Here is a 24,026-nt window from a genome sequence, read left to right on the forward strand (position 1 = left end):
TAATATTTTTAGTAAGTAAGGGTCAGTATATAGAGGAGGGAGTAAGGAGATGGTAAAATATTATGTAATCTGTTATGAATTAGGTTTTTGGTGTGAAGAAGTCACAGGGGGGGGATGGGTGGCGAGGGGGGGGTTAGGGAGGAGGGGGGGGGGAAGAAAAAAAGGGGGAAAATTTGTATTTGAAAACTTTTTCAATAATTAAAGAAGCCATCCCTGGATCCGGCTGTTTTGGCTAACTATCGTCCAGTCTCCAACCTTCGCTTTATTGCGAAGGTTGTTGAGAGTGTGGTGGCGCGACAGCTTCCCCAGTACCTGGATGAAGCTGTCTATCTGGATCCGCTCCAGTCCGGCTTCAGACCTGGGTACAGCACGGAAACGGCATTGGTCGCGTTGGTGGATGATCTCTGGAGGGCCCGGGATAGGGGTTCTTCCTCTATCCTGGTCCTATTAGACCTCTCAGCGGCTTTTGATACCATCGACCATGGTATCATGTTGCGCCGGCTGGAGGGACTGGGAGTGGGGGGCACGGTTTTGCGGTGGTTCTCCTCCTATCTCTCCGACCGGTCGCAATCCGTGTTGACAGGGGGGCAGCGGTCGACCCCAAGGCGCCTTGTTTGTGGGGTGCCGCAAGGGTCGGTCCTCTCGCCCCTCCTGTTCAACATTTATGTGAAGCCGCTGGGTGAGATCATCCGTGGTTTTGGGGTGGAGTTCCATCAGTACGCTGATGATACTCAGCTGTACATTTCCACCCCAGATCATCCCAATGATGCCTTGGAAGTGATGTCCCAGTGCCTGGAGGCCGTGCGGGTCTGGATGGGGAGAAACAGGCTTCGACTCAACCCTTCCAAGACCGAGTGGCTGTGGCTGCCGGCGTCCCGGTATAGCCAGCTGACGCCATCGCTGGTTATTGGGGGCGAATCATTGGCCCCCACGGAGAGGGCCCGCAACTTGGGTGTCCTCCTGGATGCGCGGCTGTCTTTAGAAGGGCATATGACAGCCGTGGCCAGGGGGGCTTTTTGTCAGGTTCGCCTGATACGCCAGTTGCGCCCCTTTCTGGACCGGGACTCCCTACGCACGGTCACTCAAGCACTCGTCACTTCTCGTCTGGACTATTGTAACGCTCTCTACATGGGGCTCCCCTTGGGGTACACCCGGAGGCTCCAACTGGTGCAGAATGCAGCTGCGCGGGGGATTATGGGAGCGACGGGGCGCTCCCATGTGACTCCTCTCCTGCGCGAGCTGCATTGGCTTCCGGTGGACTTCCGGGTGCGCTTCAAGGTGTTGGTGATCACCTTTAAAGCGCTCCATGGCTTAGGGCCAGGGTACTTACGGGACCGCCTTCTGCCACCAATAGCCTCCCACCGGCCGGTTCGCTCCCACAGAGAGGGCCTCCTCAGGGTGCCGTCGGCCAGACAATGCCGGCTGACGACCCCCAGGAGGAGAGCCTTCTCTGTGGTGGCACCTACCCTATGGAACAATCTACCCCCAGAGATACGAGTGATCTCCGACCTTCGGATTTTTCGTCGGGCCCTAAAAATTCATTTTTTCCAGTTAGCCGGTCTGTCTTGATTTTAGGGTTAGTTTTAAAATTTTAATATTGATTTTAATTGACAAGTTTTAAATTATGGGCCAAATTTATAAATTATTTTAACTTTATTTTTTAACTGTGATGTTTTGTATAGATGTTTTTATCTTGGCTGTTCACCGCCCTGAGTCCGAAAGGAGAAGGGTGGTATAGAAATTTGAATAAATAAATAAATAAATAAATAAATAAATAAATAAATAAATAAATAAATAAATAAATAAATAAGAGTCAAATCAGTCTACCGTAAGTCTCAGAATGGGACCCAGCTGACAAATACAAAAACGCAGTGACATGCACTACTAACATGGGTAGCTTCCTGCCTACACCCCCTTATCTTTCTTGGTGACCTCAATTTGCCTCTTATTAATTGGACCCTAAATGAATGTACAACTGAACCTACACATGCAACCCTGTACGATGCTGTTACAACTCTGGGACTGGAACAGTTGGTAATGAACAACACTAGGCTCAAAAACTGCTTAGATCTCATCTTCTGCAACAGTCTAAACTCAATTTATTGCCTACAAGTTAAAGAACCTTTTTCTAACAGTGAAAAGCATCAGAAAGTTAATCACAGCATGATTAACTTCCATCTCAATTTGTGTCCTTACAAAGAGGATCATAATGATGGGACTCCAAATTATAACTTTAAAAAAGCCAACTATGATCTCATAGCTGCTGACCTCATGTCTCTTGATTGGCACCTCCTGTTCACAAGTTGTAATATTGCAGAAGACCATTATAACACTTTTTTGCTTGAAGTCAACAGAGTCATCAACCTATACATACCCCTATATAATAACCCCTAAAGCAAACCCCCCCCAAATTACCTACAACAATAAGAAAACTATAACTAACCTAAAGCCATCTCTAACAATTGGCCCTGATGGATTATGTGCCTATTTCTTTAAAAAACTTGCCACTGCCATAGCTGAACCTCTATGCACAATCTACAAGGTATCCTTCAGAACCAGCTCCTTGCCCGACCTATGGTCATTAGCCAAGGTCATACCTATCTTTAAAAAGGGAGATCCCAGTCTAGTAGAAAATTACAGACCAATCTCCTTGTGCTGCATCACCTGTAAAGTCATGGAATCAATTATAAATCAATCCATCACCATCCACCTAGAGACAAACAACCTGCTCTCTAACAAGCAATTTGTTTTCAGAAAAAAATTGTCCTGTAATTTGCAACTCCTACACTGCAGAAACATTTGGACCACACATCTTGACCAGGGAAAAGCAATAGATGAAATTTATATAGACTTCTGCAAAGCCTTTGATTCAGTGGTGCACGACAAACTACTGTTAAAACTAAGTTCTTACAGCATTTCTGGATCCCTACATAAATGGATAGCTGCATTCCTGTCAAACAGGCAAGTAGTCAAAATAGGGAGGGCCCTATCAAATCCTGCACCAGTTAACAGAGGTGTCCCCCAAGCAGTGTTCTAGGACCCACATTCTTTCTGCTTTACATTAATGACCTATGCGATCATATTAAAAGTAACTGCGTCCTCTTCACTGGTGACATAAAATTATTCAACACCACTGACAATGTCACTACCCTACAAAGCGACCTTGACCATGTGTCCAAATGGTCACGGAATTGGCAACTCCAAATCTTGACTAATAAATGCTCTGTCCTACATATTGGCAATAAAAATCAGAACACCAAATACAAGTTGGATGGAAACGACCTCGTAGACGACCCCCACTCTGTCAAGGACTTAGGAGTACTCTCTCAAACGATCTAAGCCCCAGAGCCCACTGTAACAGCATTGCAAAAAAGGCATTAAGAGTTGTTAACCTAATTTTGCGAAGCTTCTTCTCGGGTAACATTGTATTGCTAACTAGGGCATACAAAATCTTTGCCAGACCAATTCTCAAATACAGCTCATCGGCCTGGAATCCACACTGTATATCGGACATTAATACAATTGAGCGAGTCCAGAGGTACTTCACAAGAAGAGTATTCCACTCCTCTACTCACAATAGAATTCCCTATGCCACCAGACTTGAAATTTTGGGTTTGGACAATCTGGAACTGCACTGCCTGCAATCTGATCTAAGCATAGTACACAAAATTGTCTGCTACAACGTCTTACCTGTCAACAACTTCTTCAGTTTCAACCTCAATAATACATGGGCAAACAATCAGTACAAATTCAAGGTAAACTGCTCCAAACTCGATTGCAGAAAATACAACTCAGGGAAATGAAGCGTCGGAAAAGACACCTGGAGGACAGTTAGAGATCCTCCTGGACCGAATCTGACCGAACACAGTTATGAACCCATATTAGGCCTTATCTTGTGGTGATGGAAGCGGCGAAACGTCATTATTTCGCCGCTCTCACTGCATCTGCAGAAAACCACCCAGCTGCCCTGTTTAGAGTGACCGCTCTCTTCTCAATCATGGAGTGAGGGAGGACCCCTTGCAGGGCAGAGCTGAGGATTTTGTACAGTTTCTGCAAGATAAAATCGCTCAGATCCAGACTGGGTTGGACTCTGACTGGGCAGAGTCTATCAAGGAGACAAGGGCTTGTCTTGAAGGTAACGTCTGGGTTGAGTTTGAGCCTGTTTCAATGGATGAAGTGGACAGGATTATGGGTTGGCTGGGTGCCTCCACGTGTTTATTGGACCCTTGTCCCTCCTGGCTTGTTTCTGCAGCCAGAGAGGTGACTGGAGGCTGGATTCAAGCGGTTGTCAATGCTTCCTTAAAGGAAGGGGTCTTCCCCGTCACACTTAAAGAGGCGGTGGTTTGACCCCTCCTTAAGAAGCCCACCCTTGATCCAGACTCCCTTAACAACTATCGTCCAGTCTCCAACCTTCGCTTTATAGCAAAGGTTGTTGAGTCCGTGGTAGCACAGCAGCTCCCTCAGTTCCTGGAGGAAACTGACTACCTGGACCTGTACCAATCGGGTTTCAGGCGCGGTTACAGCACAAATACGGCACTGGTCGCCCTAGTGAATGACCTCTGGCGGGCCCGGGACAGGGGTTGCTCCTCCATCCTGGTCCTTCTTGACCTCTCAACGGCTTTTGATACCATTGACCATGGTATCCTACTGCAGCGACTCGGGGGGTTGGGGGTAGGAGGCACCATTTTATGGTGGTTCTCCTCCTACCTCTTGGGCCACTCGCAGTTTGTATGAATGGGGGGGACAAAGATCTACCCCGAGGCCCCTCACATGTGGAGTGCCTCAGGGGTCGGTTCTCTCCCCCCTGCTCTTTAACATCTATATGAAGCCACTGGGTGATATCATTCGTGGTTTTGGGGTGAAGTACCATCAATATGCTGATGATACTCAGCTTTATATCTCCACCCCGGACCACCCTGGGGATGCCCTTTCTGTGATGTCCCGCTGCCTGGAAGCGGTATGGGCCTGGATGGGAAGAAGCAGACTCAGACTCAACCCATTCAAGACTAAGTGGCTGTGGATACCGGCATCTCATGATCTAGTGGTCCCGTCACTTGTGATAGGAGGGGAGGTACTCACTCCCTCAGAAAGGGTGCGCAATCTGGGTGTCCTCCTGGGTTCACGGCTATCTTTAGAAGATCATCTGACGGCTGTGACCAGGGGGGGCTTCGCACAAGTACGCCTGGTGCACCAGTTGCGCCCTTTCCTAGATCAGGATGCCCTTGCCACAGTCACTCATGTCCTTGTTACTTCTCGGTTGGACTACTGTAACACCCTCTACATGGGCTGCCCTTTGGATGCACCCGGAGGCTACAGCTAGTCCAGAATGTGGCCGCACGGGTTGTTATGGGGGCTTCTCGTTACTCACGTGTGACACCTGCGCGAACTGCATTGGTTGCTGGTGGTCCTTCGGGTCCGTTTCAAGGTGCTGGTGCTCACCTATAAAGCCCTACATGGTTTAGGCCCGGGGTACCTGCAGGATCATCTCCTGCCATCCTCCCTTCCTCCTGTGCGCTCCCATAGAGCAGGCCTCCTCATGGTGCTGTCAGCCAGAAAATGTCAGCTGGCGGTCCCCAGGGGGAAAGCGTTCTCTGTGGGAGCGCCGACCCCCTGGAATGGGCTGCCCATCGGGCTTAGGACAGCCCCTGACCTCCTCTCCTTCCGCCGCAAACTGAAGACGTGGCTCTTTCGTCAAATGGGCTGATCCGCTGGGGTGATTTTTACATTGGAATAATTTTAATCAAATTTTAATTGGATTTTAGTTTTTATGTAATTTTTCGTTCTGTAAGCCGCCCTGAGTCCTTCGGGAGAAGGGCGGCATATAAATTACATAAATAAATAAATAAATAAATAAATAAATAAATAAATAAATAAACAAACAAACTTCAGCAACAGAGTGTTCAACGCCTGGAATGCTCTACCTGAGTCCGTTGTTACATCCTGTAACCCTCACAGCTTCAACCTTAAACTGTCTACCGTGGACCTCACCCCATTCCTAAGAGGTCCATAAAGGGGGCGTGCATAAGCGCACCAGTGTACCTACCGTCCCTGTCGTACTGTCTCCATTTATTTGTATTCATTTCTTTCATTCATATCCATGTTTATATTTATACCTGCCATCTTGTACATGTTTAACAAACTAATAAAAAAAAATAAATGTTGGAAGTGTAATCAGATCCTGAGCTCGTACAACCACATGTGGTGAACGTGCCCAAAGGCAAAAGCATACTGGACAAAAATACATACTTGGATAGAAAAAATGATAAAGGAACATATAGATCTAAAATTAGAAATATTTCTGTTGGGTACTACCGATTCAGGTGAACCGGTAGTAAAAAAAAATGCTATAATAATAATAATAATAATAATAATAATAATAATAATAATAATAATAATAATGATGATGATGATGATGTTATTTCTATACCGCCCTTCTCCCGAAGGACTCAGGGCGGTGTACAGCCAATTTAAAAACACAAGACACAATAATGATTAAAATTTAAAATAATTAAATAAATTTGGCCGGTTTAAAACCCCAAAAATTTAAAATACCCCAATTTAAAATCATTATGTTGATAGCCCGGCCTGGCGGAACAACAGGGTCTTCAATGCGCAATGAAACACCCGGAGGTCAGAGATCTTACGTATTTCCGGGGGCAGTTCATTCCACAGGGCTGGGGCTCCCACAGAGAAGGCCCTCCCCCTGGGTGTCGCCAGCCGACATAACTTGGCCGATGGCACCCTGAGGAGACCCTCTCTGTGGGAGCGGACTGGGAGGCTACTGGTGGCAGAAGTCGGTCTCGAAGGTACCCGGGTCCTATGCCATGGAGCGCTTTAAAGGTGGTAACCAGCACCTTGAATCGCACCCGGAAGACCACTGGGAGCCAGTGCAGCTCGCGCAGGAGGGGTGTCACACGGGCACAAGGAGTTGCGCCCATAACCACCTGCACGGCCGCATTCTGGACCAGTTGGAGCCTCCGAGTGCTCTTCAAGGGGAGCCCCATGTAGAGAGCATTACAATAGTCCAGCCGGGAGGTGACAAGGGCATGAGTGACCATGCGCAAGGCGTCCCGGTCCAGAAAGAGCTGCAACTGGCGGATCAGGCAAACCTGATAAAAGGCCCCCCTGGCCACGGCCATCATATGCTCTTCTAAAGACAGCCCTGCGTCCAGGAGGACACCCAGATTGCGAGCCCTCTCTGTGGGGAGCAAAGATTCACCCCCAATAGTCAGCGATGGCACCTGCTGACTATATCGGGACGCCGGCAGCCACAGCCACTCGGTCTTGGATGGGTTGAGTCTGAGCCTGTTCCTCCGCATCCAGACCCGCACGGCCTCCAGGCAGCGAGACATCACATCAAGGGCATCGTTGGGGTGGTCTGGGGTGGAGATGTACAGCTGAGTGTCGTCAGCGTACAGATGACACTTCACCCCAAAACCACGGATGATCTCACCCAGCGGCTTCACATAAATGTTGAACAGAAAGGGCAAGAGGACCGACCCTTGTGGCACTTCCCATGCGAGGAATCGGCCCAAGCTCTGTCAGGAACCTTTCGGGGTCCATCAGGCGCCTGGGACGGAACCATTTGATCGGTTCCATCTCCCTGCGGCGGGGGAAAGTGGTAGGAAAGTCTAAGTGAAGGAGTGAATGATCTGTCCATGACAAGGGTTTGATGTCTAGGTCCCCTCTACCAAGATCATTCAACCACTGACCAGAGACGAAAATCGGGTCCAGAGTGTGTCCCCCTATGTGAGTTGGGCCTTGAACTAACTGGGTCAGGTCCATGGCCGTCATGGAAGCCATGAACTCCCGAGCCACCTCTGACGCCTCACCCGCAGACGGAAGGTTGAAATACCCCATGACAATAAGTCTGGGGGTGTCAACCGCCACCCCGGCAATGACGTCGAGTAGCTCGGGCAGGGTCGCTGCCACGTGGCAGGGAGCCAGGTACGTGGTCAGCAAACCCATCTGCACCCCACAGCCCCACTTCACAAAGAGGGACTCACATCCGGCTATCTGAGGAACAGTGGTCTCCCTCGGACAAAGACTCTCCCTAATAATCACCGCCACTCCCCCACCCCTCCCCTGGGCCCTTGGCTGATGAAATGCATGGAAACCTGGTGGGCACATTTCAACGAGGGGAACCCCCCCCTCTTGGCCCAACCAGGTGTCCGTAATACCTGCCAGGTCCGCACCCCCCTCTAAAATAAGATCACAAATGAGGGGGGCTTTATTAACAACCGACCTGGCATTACACAACATCAGCCGCAGACCCTGGGCCTGAGACTCTGCACAACCCAGGCCACGAGTCGCGCATTGGGGGCCGGAGTACATAATTGCTCGTAAACAGCATGTACGCACCCCCAGCACATGATATGGCCCCCCTGCGCCCGTCATACCTGCCCCTCCCACGCGGCACCTTTTTTTAAAAAGGTTAAAAAAAGGTGCCGCGTGATTGTCAGAACCTTTTTTTTACTTTTTAAAAGCATTTTTTACTACCTATTCACCAGAACTGGTAGTAAAAAAAATGCTTTAAAAAAGTAAAAAAAAAGTTGGCCAGACCCACCCAGTCACATGACCCCCCCCCCCACCAAGCCATGCCCACAGAACAGATAATAACAAATTTTACATTTCACCACTGTGATTAACTAATAGAAACAGAAGTTAGAATGTTTAAAAGTATAAGAGAAAGACTAACTTTACTATGATGGCTTATTATGATATGTTTATTATTATTAATTAGTATCAATGATTAATAAGTATTAATATTACGATGAGATGTTATTATATGACTACTACTAATGAATATATGATGATGATGATGACAATGATGATGATCAAACTAATTGTAACCAGACAACACATTGTTTATATAGACATTGAAACTGTTGCTCTTTCTATATATAGCAAAAATAAAAAAAATCATTAAAGAAAAACACATGGCTAAAAACAAGGGAAACAATTTGAAAGGCAAATCCCAAAAAAGTAAGGAAAATGTAAGTTTCATGATGGATAAGATAATATCGATCTAAAACTTATTTCAAGAATTCTGCTGTAAATGAATTCCAAATCACATAAAACCACACAAGATTTCAACCAATAAACATAAATCAAAGTAAATCAAAAATTTAATTGCAATCATAAACCAAATGGAACTTTACTTACTTTGGGGGAATTGTGACAGTATTTCCTTTAGGTAATGAAAAAGTAGAGGATTCTTTTCCTAAAATTGTAGCATTATATACCAAGGGTTGTATGCTGGGGTTTTTCAACTGTATCTGTTGCAAAAATACAATATTTTCATTTACTGAATCTTTTTACTCTCCTTTTCAGAGCAACCCCCAAAGGTTTACATAAAACTCTGCATATAAAGTATGGCAAACAATATTACATATTTTTTTCATTTCAGTAAGTGCAACAGCTGCAAGATGTGGGGAGACAAGCTATACATTATATTCTTTTTTGTAGAAGCACATCATAAAAAAGTCAGAGTTATTATTCATATATTACAGATGAAAGAGAAGCTAAAAGATGGTGAGTTGTATTGAGGCTTTAAATTACATCTTTTATTAGATGATAGCTCTAGTAGCAAAACAGGGACATCCAAAATCACAGATCATTATTAAAATTATGCTAAATAAAAATTGATTAATTCCTAAAAGAAATGAAAACAATCAAATAAATTGCTTCATTATCAAAAACACTTCAAATAGTAAAAGTGTTATAGTATAGTAAAAGATGACACCTTTATCTTGCATGTTAGAAGAATTTAACGCCCAGTAATCATAAGTATTATGGAAACTGAAGTGCAAAACATCTGGATAACAATATGAAAACATTTTTCAGATCTGCAGTTAATAACCTAATATTTGATATGGTATGACTGCCTATTAAGGTTAAAATTCGGAAACCAGACCTCTAGCTATAAATCAATAAGTTCCTTTTTCTTCATGTTACAGCTTATCTTCCAGTATCTACTAATAACACCTAATTATAAAGGTTCGTTTCTTCCAATATTAGTAAAAGAAATCCCCAAATTCACTTTAAATTCTATCAAAAATTACTTAAAATTTTAATATACAAATACCTTTCTAAGAATAGTAGCATGAAGTTGGCCAACAAACTCTAGTGTTTTCTTAGGTAAATACTGAGGAAGCCGTTCATATAAATAGACACAAAGCATAAGCATCATGACTGGATTTGGATCACAAATGTCAGCAGCCTAATTTTACATTAAAAATAAAGCAGTGTAAATTGATACTATAGATGAAATCTTTGAAAAAATATTAAGAGACTGCAACTAATGATCTTTCATATTTAAAGCCACTACAAAACAGAAAATAAAATTTAGGAATTAGAAGTCTATGGAGATTCTCAGTCATCCAGTTCATGGTTGTCCGAAAGGTGCTTTTTTTCCAAGAGGCAACTGGACTTTCTGGTTTTTCTTTGAAGACATTTCGCTTCTCATCCAAGAAGTTTCTTCAGCTCTGACTGGATGGTGGGAAATGACAGCTTGCAGACAAATGGTCATTTGCAGTCTTTTGGCAGGTTGTTAAGATTACCAGGAGGTTTATCTGTGTCATCAGGGTCACCTGAGTGGTACAAATGGATATGGAGCCTTCTTGGAACTGTTGGAAGGACTGTATTGTAGATTCGAGATAGATGATGTCGTATCTCTCCCCTTCTGTTGAGAGAGAGCTGTTCAATTTCAAAACCCTTCCAGTTGCCTCTTGGAAAAAAGCACCTTTGGGATAGGAACTAGAACCAATTTTATTTCAAACATCAACATAAGGAAATACATAAAAGTAGATATCTGAGAAACAAGGGGAAATTTACATAAATATTGAAGTACTAATTCAGTAAGAAATATAGAAAATATTACATTTTCACAATTATTTTCATGCAAATATTTATAGTGACTGGTTGTTTACATTTAAGTATACCAATAAAATCTTAAAATACACTTTTAAAGCAGCTTACTGAAATTCAGTTATGTGTTTTTCTAGAGTAGAAAGAGTATTGATGCTTTCAAACTTTGGTTTTGGAAAAAGAATCCTGGGCATACCATTCAAGAAAACAAATTTATGGATCATTGAATAAATCAACCCAGAGTTGAGACACAAATGCCCAAGGTCAAAATATTCTACTTCCAACGTATTATGTAGACCTAGCTGTCTGGCAATGGCTCTAACGCTGAAAAAGGTGGAAGGAAAGAGAAGATGATGATCAGCAGCAAGGTGGATGTACTCAGTTATAGTTGAATGCACCATTGAAAGTTCTGAAAGACCAGGTTATAGACAAATCGTTATGAAGAAAAATCTATCTAGTGTATGTGGTTGCTAAGAATCAACAATAATTGATAGCATGTAGATGAGGGCACAATCAGAATCAGGATATATTCACTCCTTTATTATTATTACAGTTCTTCCCTATTGTATCACATGCACATTTTTTTTAAAAAAAGTTTGCATTTTAATTATGATTAGGTAAAGGTAAAGATTCTCCTCGCACATATGCTAATCATTCCCGACTCTAGGGGGTGGTGCTCATCTCCATTTCAAAGCCGAAGAGCCAGCGCTGTCTGAAGACGTCTCTGTGGTCATGTGGACAGCATGATTAAATGCCAAAGGCGCACAGAACACTGTTACCTTCCCACCAAAGGTGGTCCCTATGTTTCTATTTGCATTTTTTTATGTGCTTTCGAACTGCTAGGTTGGCAGAAGCTGGGACAAGGACAAGTAATGGGAGCTCACCCTGTTATGTGGCACTAGGGATTCAAACTGCTGAACTGCCGACCTTTCAATCGACAAGCTTGACTCCAAGTGATCAAATAAGATAAATTTTCTTCAGGACATCCTATCCCCAACCTAGATCTTTAGATTTTTCTATGGTTCACTCATTGCTGTTGTAACCAGACCATCCATCTTGTTGCTGCCATCTTCATTTTCTTTTTCCTTGCACCTTTCCCAGAATTATGAACTTCTCCAGATAGCTAAGTCTTTGTTTAATATATCCAAAATATAATTTGAATTCTTTGGATAGCACAGTGAAATTGTGATTCATCCTAACCTCCTTTAACTATTGCCATTTTTTTAGTTGGATTTACAATATTGCTGGCATTAATGGTTACTTTTCTGAAAAGCAAATTTCCTATCCACACACATTAAAATCTGATGTTATGGTTAAGATGCAGCCCTAGAAACCAGAAATCTGTAAATTCTAGTTCTTCCTTAGTGATGTCAACTGACTGAGAGATGTTGGATTTATTTCTTCTTCTTAGTCTAATTGACCTCACAGAGCTATTGTTGTGGTAAGAATATGAGGATTCTTGTACACTGACTTGATATGACAAATAAAGGCAAGATATAAGTAAAATAAATTCATGCATAATTAATTCAAAACCTCTATATTTGTGAAATATTACAAACTACCATAAAATTAGAGTTAGGGTTAGGGTTAGGCTAGTTCTTAATCCCTTTTTTATTCTTACAAAAAGTTAAAATAAGATAGCTGAATAGTTTTATACCAATTATACCTTAATAATTAAATAATATATAAAATAATATAACTAAATTATTAATTTAACTACGTATGTGCATTACCATGCTTTAAAAATAGGAACATAAAATGGTATAACTGAAAGAATATAATTATTCATAGAATATTTGTAATTTGTAACTTACCACTATATCTATGTCAAGATTTATTGCATGAAAAGCATTCACAAGTATCAAGGCATTGTGCAAATACTGTTCAGAACTTGTTGGATAAGTGTACATATTCACAAAGTGAGTTGAAATCTGCAACCAAAATGAAAATGAAAGTTTTTCTGAGTGAACGTATTGAATAGTTACAGGTACAGAATAACAGAATTAGAATAACAGAATAACAAGTTGGAAGGGACATCGGAAGCTTTCTAATTCAAAACCCTGCTCAAGCAGGAAACCCTATACCATTTCAGATAAATTGTCCAAACTCTTAAAAACCTCCAGTGTTGGAGCACCCATAAGTTCTGGAGGCAAGGAGTTCCGCTGATTGTTCTAACTGTCAGAAAATTTATCCTTAGTTCTAGGTTGTGTCTCTCTTTGTTTAGTTTCCATCCCTTGCTTCTTGTCCTGCCTTCAGGGACTTTGGAGAATAGATTGACCCTTTGTTCTTTGTGGCAGCCCCTTAGATACTGGAACACTGCCATTCCAGTATCTAAGGTTTTTATTAGCAACCCTATTTGACCAATCCTGAATATTAATTATTTATTTATTTATTTATTTATTTATTTATTTATTTATTTATTTATTTATTTATTTTATTATATTTCTATACCGCCCTTCTCCTGCGGGACTCAGGGCGGTGTACAGCCAGGATAAAATATAGTATATAAAATTTAAAAACATTTTAAAAAACAATTAAATAATTTTGGCCCGAATTTAAAACAACCCAATTAAAACCAAATTTCGATTAAAAAACTAAGAGGATGGGATCAAGCCAGCCCAGCTAGATGGAACAAGTGTGTCTTCAGGGCCCGACGAAAAGTCCGGAGGTCTGATATCGTGCGTATCTCAGGGGGCAGGTCATTCCAGAGGGCAGGTGCTGCCACAGAGAAGGCTCTCCCCCTGGGGGTCGCCAGCCGGCACTGCCTGGCCGACGGCACCCTGAGGAGGCCCTCTCTGTGTGAGCGAACCGGTCAGTGGGAGGCTATCGGCGGCAGATACCCTGGCCCTAAGCCATGGAGCGCTTTAAAGGTGGTCACCAACACGTATATCTGTATATCATATTATATCTGTTCCTCTCCTATTCTTTTTCCAGGAGATAAAACACCCATACAGTTAATTCTTTTTCTTTCTTTTCTCTCTCTCTCTCTCTCTCTCTCTCTCTCTCTCTCTCTCTCTCTCTCCCTCCCTCCCTCCCTTTTTTAGGGAACTTCTGTATCTGTATAGTAATAATCTACATTTTGTTACCTCCTAGCCATTCATGAATCAACTGCTTTTCTCTTTCTTCTACCATTGCAAATACTTCAATTCTCCTCATACCAAGTTTGGTCAGTAATATACAGGTAGTCAACGACTTATGATTATAATTGAGCCCAGAATTATGGTCTTAAGTCATGCCACTTTTACATCACCATGCAAGCACAGCCAATTTTACCTTTTTTGAGGCAGTCAGATCCCAAGGATCCAAAATGCAACCATGTGGTCATGAGAGGGTCCCAGACAGCAGAACTTCAAGTTATAAGCACCTTTTGGGGGATCCATCGTAGCTTCAAATGGTCGCTAAGCAACTGGTGGTAAGTCGCGGACTATCTTTACTTACTCTTGTAAGCAGCAATTCTCCATCATTTCAGTAAAAGATCATTCCAAGAACTGTTCTCTGGTAGATTTATTCAGAAACTATATAAAAATACCATGTTTCCCTGAAAATAAGACTGGGTCTTTGTTTTTTTTTTTAGGCTTGAAAATAAGAACTGGCTTATTTTTGGGGAGGTCTTATTTTGTTTGAGGTGCAGGAGGCAGGGAGTGTGGTCACCTCATGGCTGCTGGGCCCCTTAACCACGGCCTGTGGATCAGCTGAGCCAGCAAGGTCCGGTGAAGCAGAAAGCCATGCAACCCATTGGAATTGGCTCCCCCCCTGTCTCTACCCAGCTGCTGCTGCTTGAGAAAAGGACAATTCTAGAAGATTGTGCTTATGGTAGAAGCAAACCGCAGCCTATCCCTTTCAAGCAGTGGTGGGTTTCAAAAATTTTTACTACCGGTTCTGTGGGCGTGACTTGGTGGGCGTGGTTTGGTGGGCATGGCAGGGGAAGCTTACTGCAAAATCCCCATTTCCTCCCAATCAGCTGGGACTTGGGAGGCAGAGAATAGATGGGGGCGGGGCCAGTCAGAATTTTTACTACCGGTTCTCTAAACTACTCAAAATTTTCACTACCGGTTCTCCAGAACTGGTCAGAACCTGCTGAAACCCATCCCTGATTTCAAGCAATCAAATGTCTGTGTGTGTGTGTGTGTGTGTGTGTGTGTGTGTGTGTGTGTGTGTGTGTGCGTGTGTGTGTGTGAGAGAGAGAGAGAGGGAGAGAGAGAGAGAGAGAGAAACAATGGAGGGGAGTAACAAGAATTGCAGGCAACACTGTTCCTCTGTCTCTCTCTCTCTCTCTCTTTCTCTCTCTCACACACACACACATTTGATGAGAAACAGCAGAGGGCAACTGGGTAAGGGATTAGAGTCTGGGAGGAGAAGAGCACACCGGAGCCCAAATGCTGGGCCTCGCCAGACTTGGAAGCCAGGGATCCTACAGGCATCCCAGCCATGTAAAGGCCACCCAAATCCCCAGGCTGTTCGCAACTCGAGCAAGCCATGTGCAGGAGTGGCGGCACCACTGTGAGGTTTGTCATACCAGCACAGCCTCTTGGAGCAGGATCCTGCAAGGCTTGTTGTGGTGTTGCACTCATGAATGGCAGCACCGCCCCCGAGCTTCATCACACTGGCGCAGCTGATGTCTTGCCGCAAGCGGCTGTGCTGGTATGTCAAACCTCATGGCAGTGTTACCGCTCATGCAACAGCACAGCAATCCTTGCAGGGTCCTGTTCCAAGAGGCTGTGCCAATGTGACAAACCTCACGGTGATGCCACTGCTTGCACACACAACGCTACAACGAGTCTTGCAGGATCCTGGGGTACACTGAAGGCTCGGAATGGAGCCTTTTTGGTGAACAGCAGGAAAATGGGGAGAGGGATTTTCTTGCCTGTCATCCTTTCCTCAGTCTGTGCTGAGCTTGAGAAAAGGATGACAGGCAGGAAAATCCTCCTCCCAATTTTCCTGCCGTTTTCCAAAAAGGCTTCATTCCAAACCTTCATCATATCCCAGAATTGCAACACTGAAGGCTCGGAATGGAGTCTTTTTGGCAAACGGCAGGAAAATAGGGAGAGGGATTTTCCTGTCTGTCATCCTTTTCTCAAGATCAGCATAGAAGGACATCCAAAAAAGGCTCCATCCTGAGCCTTCAGCATTGCAATCTTGGGATGTGCGTCCTTTTCTCAAGCAAAATTTGATCATTTGAAAGGTTCAGGCTGCACCCAGAGAGAAGGAACGAGAGGCAGCTCCCAGCCTTTGCTGGCTCAGCTGATCCGTGGGCCGATTAAGGGGCTGAGCAGCCATGAGGTGACTGGGGAAGGGAAGGGCTGCCTCCTATGCTGGCCACGCCCACCACTAGGGCTTATTTTTGGGGTAGGGCGTATTTTCGGGGAAACACAGTATGTGCTTCACTAAGACAACTCTTAATTTTTTTCTTTTGTAGTTTCTTCAAGACAAAATTATATTAAATATCACCTATCTTTCTTTTGCTCCTTTCATTCCTTGCTTCCCTAACCAAATCTTCAACCATTCCTGTGATTTCAAGTGTATTTAATGGTTCAATCAATGCCTCTCTTGAAACTACTTAAACTAAACTCAGAGCCACCATAGTAAAATAAGAATGTTTCTACTGCAAAATTATTTAGCCATCATGTTGACAGAATATCTAAATTACTCAAGACTCAACACAAAGAGAATGTAACTTTGCTGTAATGATACAGTTGGGAATATGGCTGCTGAAACTGAGACAGAATGGTATAACTGCTCTCAGCCAGATTCCCATTGTGTTCTTCTCTTCCCTTTTACAGTTTGCTTTTTGTTCTGTATTATCTTGTTTTATTTATCTAGGTTTTTTTAAAAAAAATCTATTCACTGTGCTACTAGCTATCCATATTTGTTTTAGAACAGGGGTGTCAAACTCAAGGCACATGGGCCACAATGTGGTCAGATCCAGCCAGCAGGGCGTTCCTGGAAACTGGCCCAGCACGACCCACTCCATCCTGGTGTGTATGGGTGCGCACAGGAAGCAGCAAGCACACGTGCACAGAGGCCTGCCCCCCAATCCTAGCGGGCGCATGGGCACAGAGGAGGCATCAGACCAATGTTGCCTCGGCCTACCCCATCCCGGAGTGTGCACATGCACACAGGAGGCAGCAGGCACATGCACACTTGTGGCAAACACATGGACACTGGTTGCTATGCTTCACTCTGCTCAGCAACAACTGCAGCTTGTTGGCCTTGCCCCACCCAGTCTCTTCACCCAGCCTGCACACACACAGCCTCTTCACCCAGCCTCTTGCCTCTGTGCCTGGCCTCGCCTCTACCTGACCTCTTCACCTGGCCTCGCCCCACAGTGGCACCAGGAACAGCCTTGAGGAGGAAGTAAGTGGATGCCCCCTCAGGGAAGCGGGGCTGGGCTAGGCTGGGCTGCGGGATTCCAGTGCTCAAGGGCCTTCCATTAAAGGGCCTTCCACTTTCCCTATATGAAATGGACTAAAATGGTATTTAATGCCAAGCTCTAGTCTACAGGAAATTCTATTGCTTATCTTATAGTAATAAGCTATTAATATAATTACATTGTGTTTCACTATTTTGTGAAATCTAAGTAGAGATTGGAAATTATTTTTAATTACATAAGTATTAGCCAATTGAAAGTATTAGGTCTGTTAGATTTTAATTTACAAAATTAGATGCAATACACTGTTGTGTTAAAGAACAATGTGATTTGAATTGTATGTATTGTAATTTTATATTACACATAAAATACTGCAATAGACCTTGTAACAGAAATAAAAGTTACTACAATAAGTATTCTGATTCAGACAGCACCTTCATGCCAAACTCTATTATGCATTGTGAATTTGCCTACTATTTTTTTAAAATAGTCTTTATTCAACCTTTTTTTAGTTTTAAAAGCACATTTCCACTTTTACAGCTTTCAACTATAGGTAACAATTCAAATTTCATAATTCCAATTTGTGGCCTATTATTTTATACATTATGTACACCTTTAAATGTATAATATCTTTTGCTATATTCTACATTTGTTCTTCATTAACATCAATTTAACATATTCTTCATATATGTAGTATATATATATGTATTTACATATTCCTTTTATCCTTTAATGTTATATCATATTCATAAATATATACAATTTTCAATTTAATGTACTTTATATATCATCTTTATGTATTAGTTTTACATCTCATTTCAAGCCATTGATACCACATATTCCAACTTTTGTAATACTCTGATTCCTCTCTATCTTTTAACTCCATGGTTAATTTATCCATTTCTGTACAATCAAGGGCTTTTTAAATTATTGCATTTGATGGCATGTTTTCCTGTTTCCAATTCTAGGCAAATGTAATTCTTGCTGCTGTTATAATATGAAGTATAATATACTGCTCAAAAAAATAAAGGGAACACAAGCAGAAGACATCCGAGATCTGAATGAATGAAATAGCCTTATTAAATACTTTGTTCGTTACATACAGTAGTTTTGTGTTCCCTTTAGTTGTTTGAGCAGTGTATAAACTACTGTATGTAACGAACAAAGTATTTAATAAGGCTATTTCATTCATTCAGATCTCGGATGTCTTCTGCTTGTGTTCCCTTTATTTTTTTGAGCAGTGTATATTGAGTCCTTTTACTTATATTTCCTTTTATAATACCCAATAAGAACCACTCTGGTTTCATCTCAATTTTTTGTTCTGTAATTTCTTCTAACCATTTTTAAATTTTCATCCAATATTTCTGGGCTTTCCGACAGGTCCACCACATGTGATAGAATATCCCTTGTTGATGGTTGCATCTCCAACACTTTGGCGATCTATTGGGGAACATTTTGGCTAACCTTGCTGGTGGTAAATGCCAACGATAAAACATTTTATAGATGCTCTCATATGATGCCGACATTGTTAATTTCTAATTTTTCTCCCATATTTTTTCCCAATATTCCAAATCGATATTATATCCAAAATTTTTGGCCCAGGATATCATCGTCTCTTTCAGTTTCCTCATCGACTTTAAATTTTAAAAGACAATTGTAAGTTTTAGAAATCATTTTTTCCTCTGTCCCTAATAATATTTTATCCAGTTCTTGTTCTCTTTGGAAGCCATAATTTTCTAAATCTTTTTTATATCTCGTTTGAATTTGTAAATATGGCCACCAATCTATTTCTAGTCCTTGGGATGTTAAGTCTTGATTAAATTTTAATACTCCTTGTCCATCTAATAACTCATTATATGTCAGCACCTTATTCCAGTCTAAGACGTTGAGATATATCATGGCTTCCATGGTTGATAGCCACCTTGGGATTTTTGTATAATGATGATAGAAAATGATCATTCCTTCTTTGTTCCCTTACTCTTCTTGGTACTTGCTTCAAAGCAGGGGTGAAATACTCCCGGTTTAGACTGGATCACCCGATCTGGTAGCGATGGCGGCAGGTGGTATGGAAAACTGGTAGCAAAAATCCCTGCCCTCTCCCCATGCCCAGCTGAGCCACGCGATCATCAGAGGCTTTTTTCTCTTTTAAAAGCAGGAAAAGAAATGCTTTTAAAAGAAAACAAAAGCCTCTGACGATCAGGCATCTCAGCTGGGATCGTCAGAACCTTTTAAAAGCATTTTTTTACAACCTCTTCAGCCGAAGTGGTTGTAGAAAAAATGCGTTTAAAAGTAAAAAAAAAAAGTTGGCCACGCCCACCCACTCACATAACCCCCCCACCAAGCCACGCCCACATAACCGGTAGTAACAAATTTTACATTTCACTACTGCTTCAAAGTTAGAATTTCTTTATCCTTATAGATTAATGGTTCCTATCTCGTCTTACTGTAAACCTCATCTCTAATTGTTTTTCTTGTAAATCTTATATGGACTTCCCTAGGCAATTTGTGGCAATGTGCATAATTGGTATGGATCCTATATGCTTCATCTATATCTTTTTGAACTTCTTGTGCACTTTTCTGCAGTGGATCAGCTAGTAATTCTGCTAACAAATTTGGGAGATCTTCCTCCTTGCTTTCTACTATATTTTGAAATCTTAGGAAAAATGCTGATTTTTCCAATTCCAAGTGTGTTATTGCCTCCTCCAGATTCCTATTTACCGCCATCAATTTCGCTTCCATCTCCTCCAATTTCTTCTCCATTTGTCCTGTTCTAGCTTCCACTGTCTTTATCTTCTGTTCATTTCTAGCTCTTGTATTGTACATCATCATTGTTTCTTGAATAATCATCAGCGTTGATTGCACACTTTGTAGATTCAGTGAAGAACCTGATTTCTCACTGCCAACATACTTTCCACTGAGTGTTGTCCCAATGGGGAGGCTATCGTCAAAGTTGTTTTTTGTCCTATTTTCATGACTGTTGTCATCATACTCGTTATTTTTAACGTTTTTAAAAAATGTTTCCAAAATACCATATGATTCCACTCCTTTTATTTCCATCACTTATCTAATTTTTCATTCTTAATCTATTTATTCTAATTTATTCTAGAGAGATAAATAAAGCTAATATAAATATAGAGATATTGTACAGATGTAAAGATAATTACTTTGAATATTATAAATTATAGAGTTTTTAATGGCCTAAGGGATCCAAACTTGGTCCGACAAGTATCCCGGCCTAGGCCATGAAGGGCTTTATAGGTGATAACCAGCACTTTGAACCTCACCCGAAGGGCAACCGGTAGCCAATGCAGGTCGCACAGGAGGGGTGTAACATGGGAGTGTCAGGACACTCCCATCACAACCCACGCGGCCGCATTCTGCACTAGTTGAAGCCTTCGAATGGGCAGCCATTCAAGCCTTCAAGGGCAGCCCTAGATAGAGAGTGTTGCAGTAGTCAAGACGGGAGGTGACCAGCGCATGAGTAACGGTGCGTAGGGCATCTTGGTCCAAGTAAGGGCGCAGCTGATGCACAAGGCGGACCTGGGCAAATGCCCCCCTGGTCACGGTCACTACGTGATCTTCCAAAGACAACCGTGAATCCAGAAGGACACCCAAGTTGTGGGCCCTATCCACAGGGGGTAACACCTCACCCCCGATGGTCAACGATGGAATATCTTGATTGGACCCAGATGCCGGTACCCACAGCCACTCGGTCTTGGCGGGGTTGAGTCGGAGCCTGTTCCTCCCCATCCAGGTCCGTACTGCTTCCAGGCACGGGACATCACGTCGAGGGCATCACTAGGCTGGTTCGGGATGGATATAAAAAGCTGGGTATCATCAGCGTACTGATGATACCACACCCCAAAACCATGGATGATCTCCCCAAGCGGCTTCATATAGATGTTGAACAATAGAGGCGAGAGAACCGACCCCTGGGGCACCCCACAAGTGAGGGGCCTCATAGCCGATCTCTGCCCCCCTGCCAACACCGCTTGCGTATGGCCCGAGAGATAGGAGAACCACCGTAAAACAGTGCCTCCCACTCCCAATCCCTTGAGTCATCGCAGCAGGATACCATGGTCGATGGTATCAAAAGCTGCCGAAAGATCCAAGAGGACCAGAACAGAGGAGTGTCCCCTGTCCCGAGCCCTCCAGAGATCATCCACTAGTGCGACCAATGCCGTCTCCGTGCTATGCGCCGGCCTGAAACCTGTTCCATGAGTTTGTTTCTTTTTGCTGGTTCTTTTAAGGGTAAAGGGTTTTGTATCTTTTTTTTCTATCCCCTTTTCTGCCTTTTTGTGCTTGTTTTATACCTTGTTATATATTTTATGTACCCTAACCCTTTACTGGGAGGGTACACCAGACAGGGAAATGTCAATGATGTCTGGGATTGGGAGAAGAACATCTCCTTTGGCATGCTGTGCACATGCACAGCACGCCAAAGACTTTTACCCACATCTGAGCTTACAAACTGCACAGAGACTTTTACCAACATCTGAACTTACAAACTGCCAATCATGCCGGGGCTTGGGAAGAAGGCCCTCTCCTTTCCATGTGGATAAAAGTTCCTAAACTTGGAATGTGTGTATATGTGTGCGTGCATGCACTTGGCTGCCAGCAGCACCAAATTGTCCCCACATGAAATTAGCCAGTATGACTTGTTCCATCCCGACCCAGCCATCCCGAGTCAGCCACATCCAGTGAGTGGCGTCAAGCGGGTCACACCTACCCAGTCAGCCACACACACCCAGTTGGCCATGCCAACCACAGCCCTGATGAGGCCCTCAATGAAATAAAGTTTGGCACCCCTGTTTTAGAATGAGGTGGCATCAAATTGAATAAAATAAATATCACTAAAGATAAAGAAAAAGATTCAATACTGGAATGAGAGACTCAGATAAAAGAGAATGTTTGACAATGAGTTTGAGCATAGTTTAAAAAATAACATACTCAGAAGTGGAGACATAAAATGTACAATGCAAAATAATAACCATATTAAATAGCTTATAGAGTCATAAAATAGTTAAATTTGGGGTGTTTTTTGGTTTGGTTCAAATTTCATAAAAGTACATTAGCTTTTTTCATTAATATGTTAAAATGTATTATAAACAAACATAAAATAACATTTCTATCAAAAAGTTTTTAAAATCTTTCTTACCAAATAGGGACAATAGCTTGCCACTTGTGCAGCAAGGACAAGGCCATCATGAAGATCTCTATCGTAGTTAACTATCCATCTTTTTGGAGGTATGTCTCCTATTTAAATGAGATTTTAGAATTTCACAATATAAAATTTGTGGATTTATAAAAATGTGTTTGTTCTTTATGGGAAATGCAATGTATCTGGTAAACCTGAGTCTTCTTACAATTATTAAAAATTATCATTCCTTCCCTGAATTATATTATGAGGCTTCCAACTTCTCCATAAAGCTGCTAGACAAGGATCATACTTTTGCAAGCTAAGGCAGAAATATTTTTTTCTTTTTCAGTAGGTACACTAAGAGAAACAGGGAGCAATTTCCTTTCTTGCTGCTTCATTTTCTAATTTAGATTACAGCTCCCAGACACTCTGGCACCAGAGTGTACTCTTTCTTCTTAGGAACTGGTCCCAAATCCTATTGTAGGACACCTGCCCAAAATCTTATTAGCTGCTTGAGAATGGAGCAGAAACATCCTGGGGGATTAAGTCACTTCCAAGAGAATAACTTCATAGGGGACTATGATCAACACATTGTTTTGTTTTCATATAGTTAGTTCTTTTGGCCACAGAACAGCATAAACTAACCTAAAACTGTAAAATTTTACAAACTTCTGGACCATCTCTATAGACTATAGGAATGTAGATAAAGGATTAAAATTAATAGCACAGAAACAAGGAAAAGTCTACAAAGAATTTAAAGGTGAATTATATTAATACTAAAATGTATTTAGTATGTTTTAATATTGGTGTATTATGATAGCTGAATATTGTTATAAAGATAATTAAATTGTATACATTAGATCTAAAATATGAAAAACAAAATGTTTTATGAAAATCAAGCAAGACAAAACAAAAACAATAGAATATAGGTCATAATGGGTCCAACAGGTTGGTCATGTTAAGGGTCCTATCAGCCAAGGAATGTCAGCTGGCAGAGACTAGGAGACATGCTTTCTCTACCATAACTCTGCTCTCTGGAACATTCTCCCTTAGAAATTAGGATGACTCCAATCGTATTGGCCTTTCATAAACCCTTGAAGACTTGGTTATATGTGTGGATCTGAGATCCTGAGTGTATAAATGGCTCTATTTCCTGGCTATATTGATATTTATGTTGAAAATCTTTCTCAGCTGCAATGTCTAAAGATGTTCTCAGTCATCGTGGTCATGGCTACGCCAAAAGCATTAAAAGATGTTTTAAAAAAGACAACTGGACTTTCTTGATTTTTGTTGAAGACATTTCACTTTTCGTCTGAAAGCTGCTTTAGTTCTAACTAATTTGTGGTGAATGGAAGGATTTATTCTCTTTACAGCAGCCAGTCATTAGCACTCTGAGAGGTGTTAAAACTAGGGGTTAAACTGTGTCTTCAGAGCCATCTGAATCAGAGTGCAAACAAGTGTGGAACATTCTGGAATTGTTGAAAGGATTGGCTGCCATATATATTTATTTTTTATTTATATTGTAATTGTTTTAATTGTTGATGATTGTTCACTGCCCACAATCACATTTCTGAAATGGGCAAATGCTGTATAGACATGAAATAATTAATTAAATAAAATAAATGACTACAAATAACCAAGTACATAGCA

The 24,026-nt window shown here is 42.3% G+C and overlaps 1 protein-coding gene across 1 annotated transcript in view; it reads right to left on the reverse strand.

Moving 5' to 3' along the window:
• CFAP47 (cilia and flagella associated protein 47) overlaps positions 1 to 24,026 on the reverse strand; it is a 525,834-nt gene that overhangs the window by 339,591 nt on the left and 162,217 nt on the right. Inside the window, 4 exon segments of the mRNA XM_070944210.1 lie at positions 9,166 to 9,278; positions 10,088 to 10,222; positions 12,684 to 12,800; positions 22,395 to 22,492. Coding sequence (XP_070800311.1) covers positions 9,166 to 9,278; positions 10,088 to 10,222; positions 12,684 to 12,800; positions 22,395 to 22,492 — 463 coding nt within the window.

The sequence above is a fragment of the Pituophis catenifer genome, unplaced genomic scaffold, assembly GCF_029215685.1.
Source record: "Pituophis catenifer annectens isolate HBS135680 unplaced genomic scaffold, rPitCat1.0.hap2 SCAF_4, whole genome shotgun sequence".
NCBI lineage: Eukaryota > Metazoa > Chordata > Lepidosauria > Squamata > Colubridae > Pituophis > Pituophis catenifer.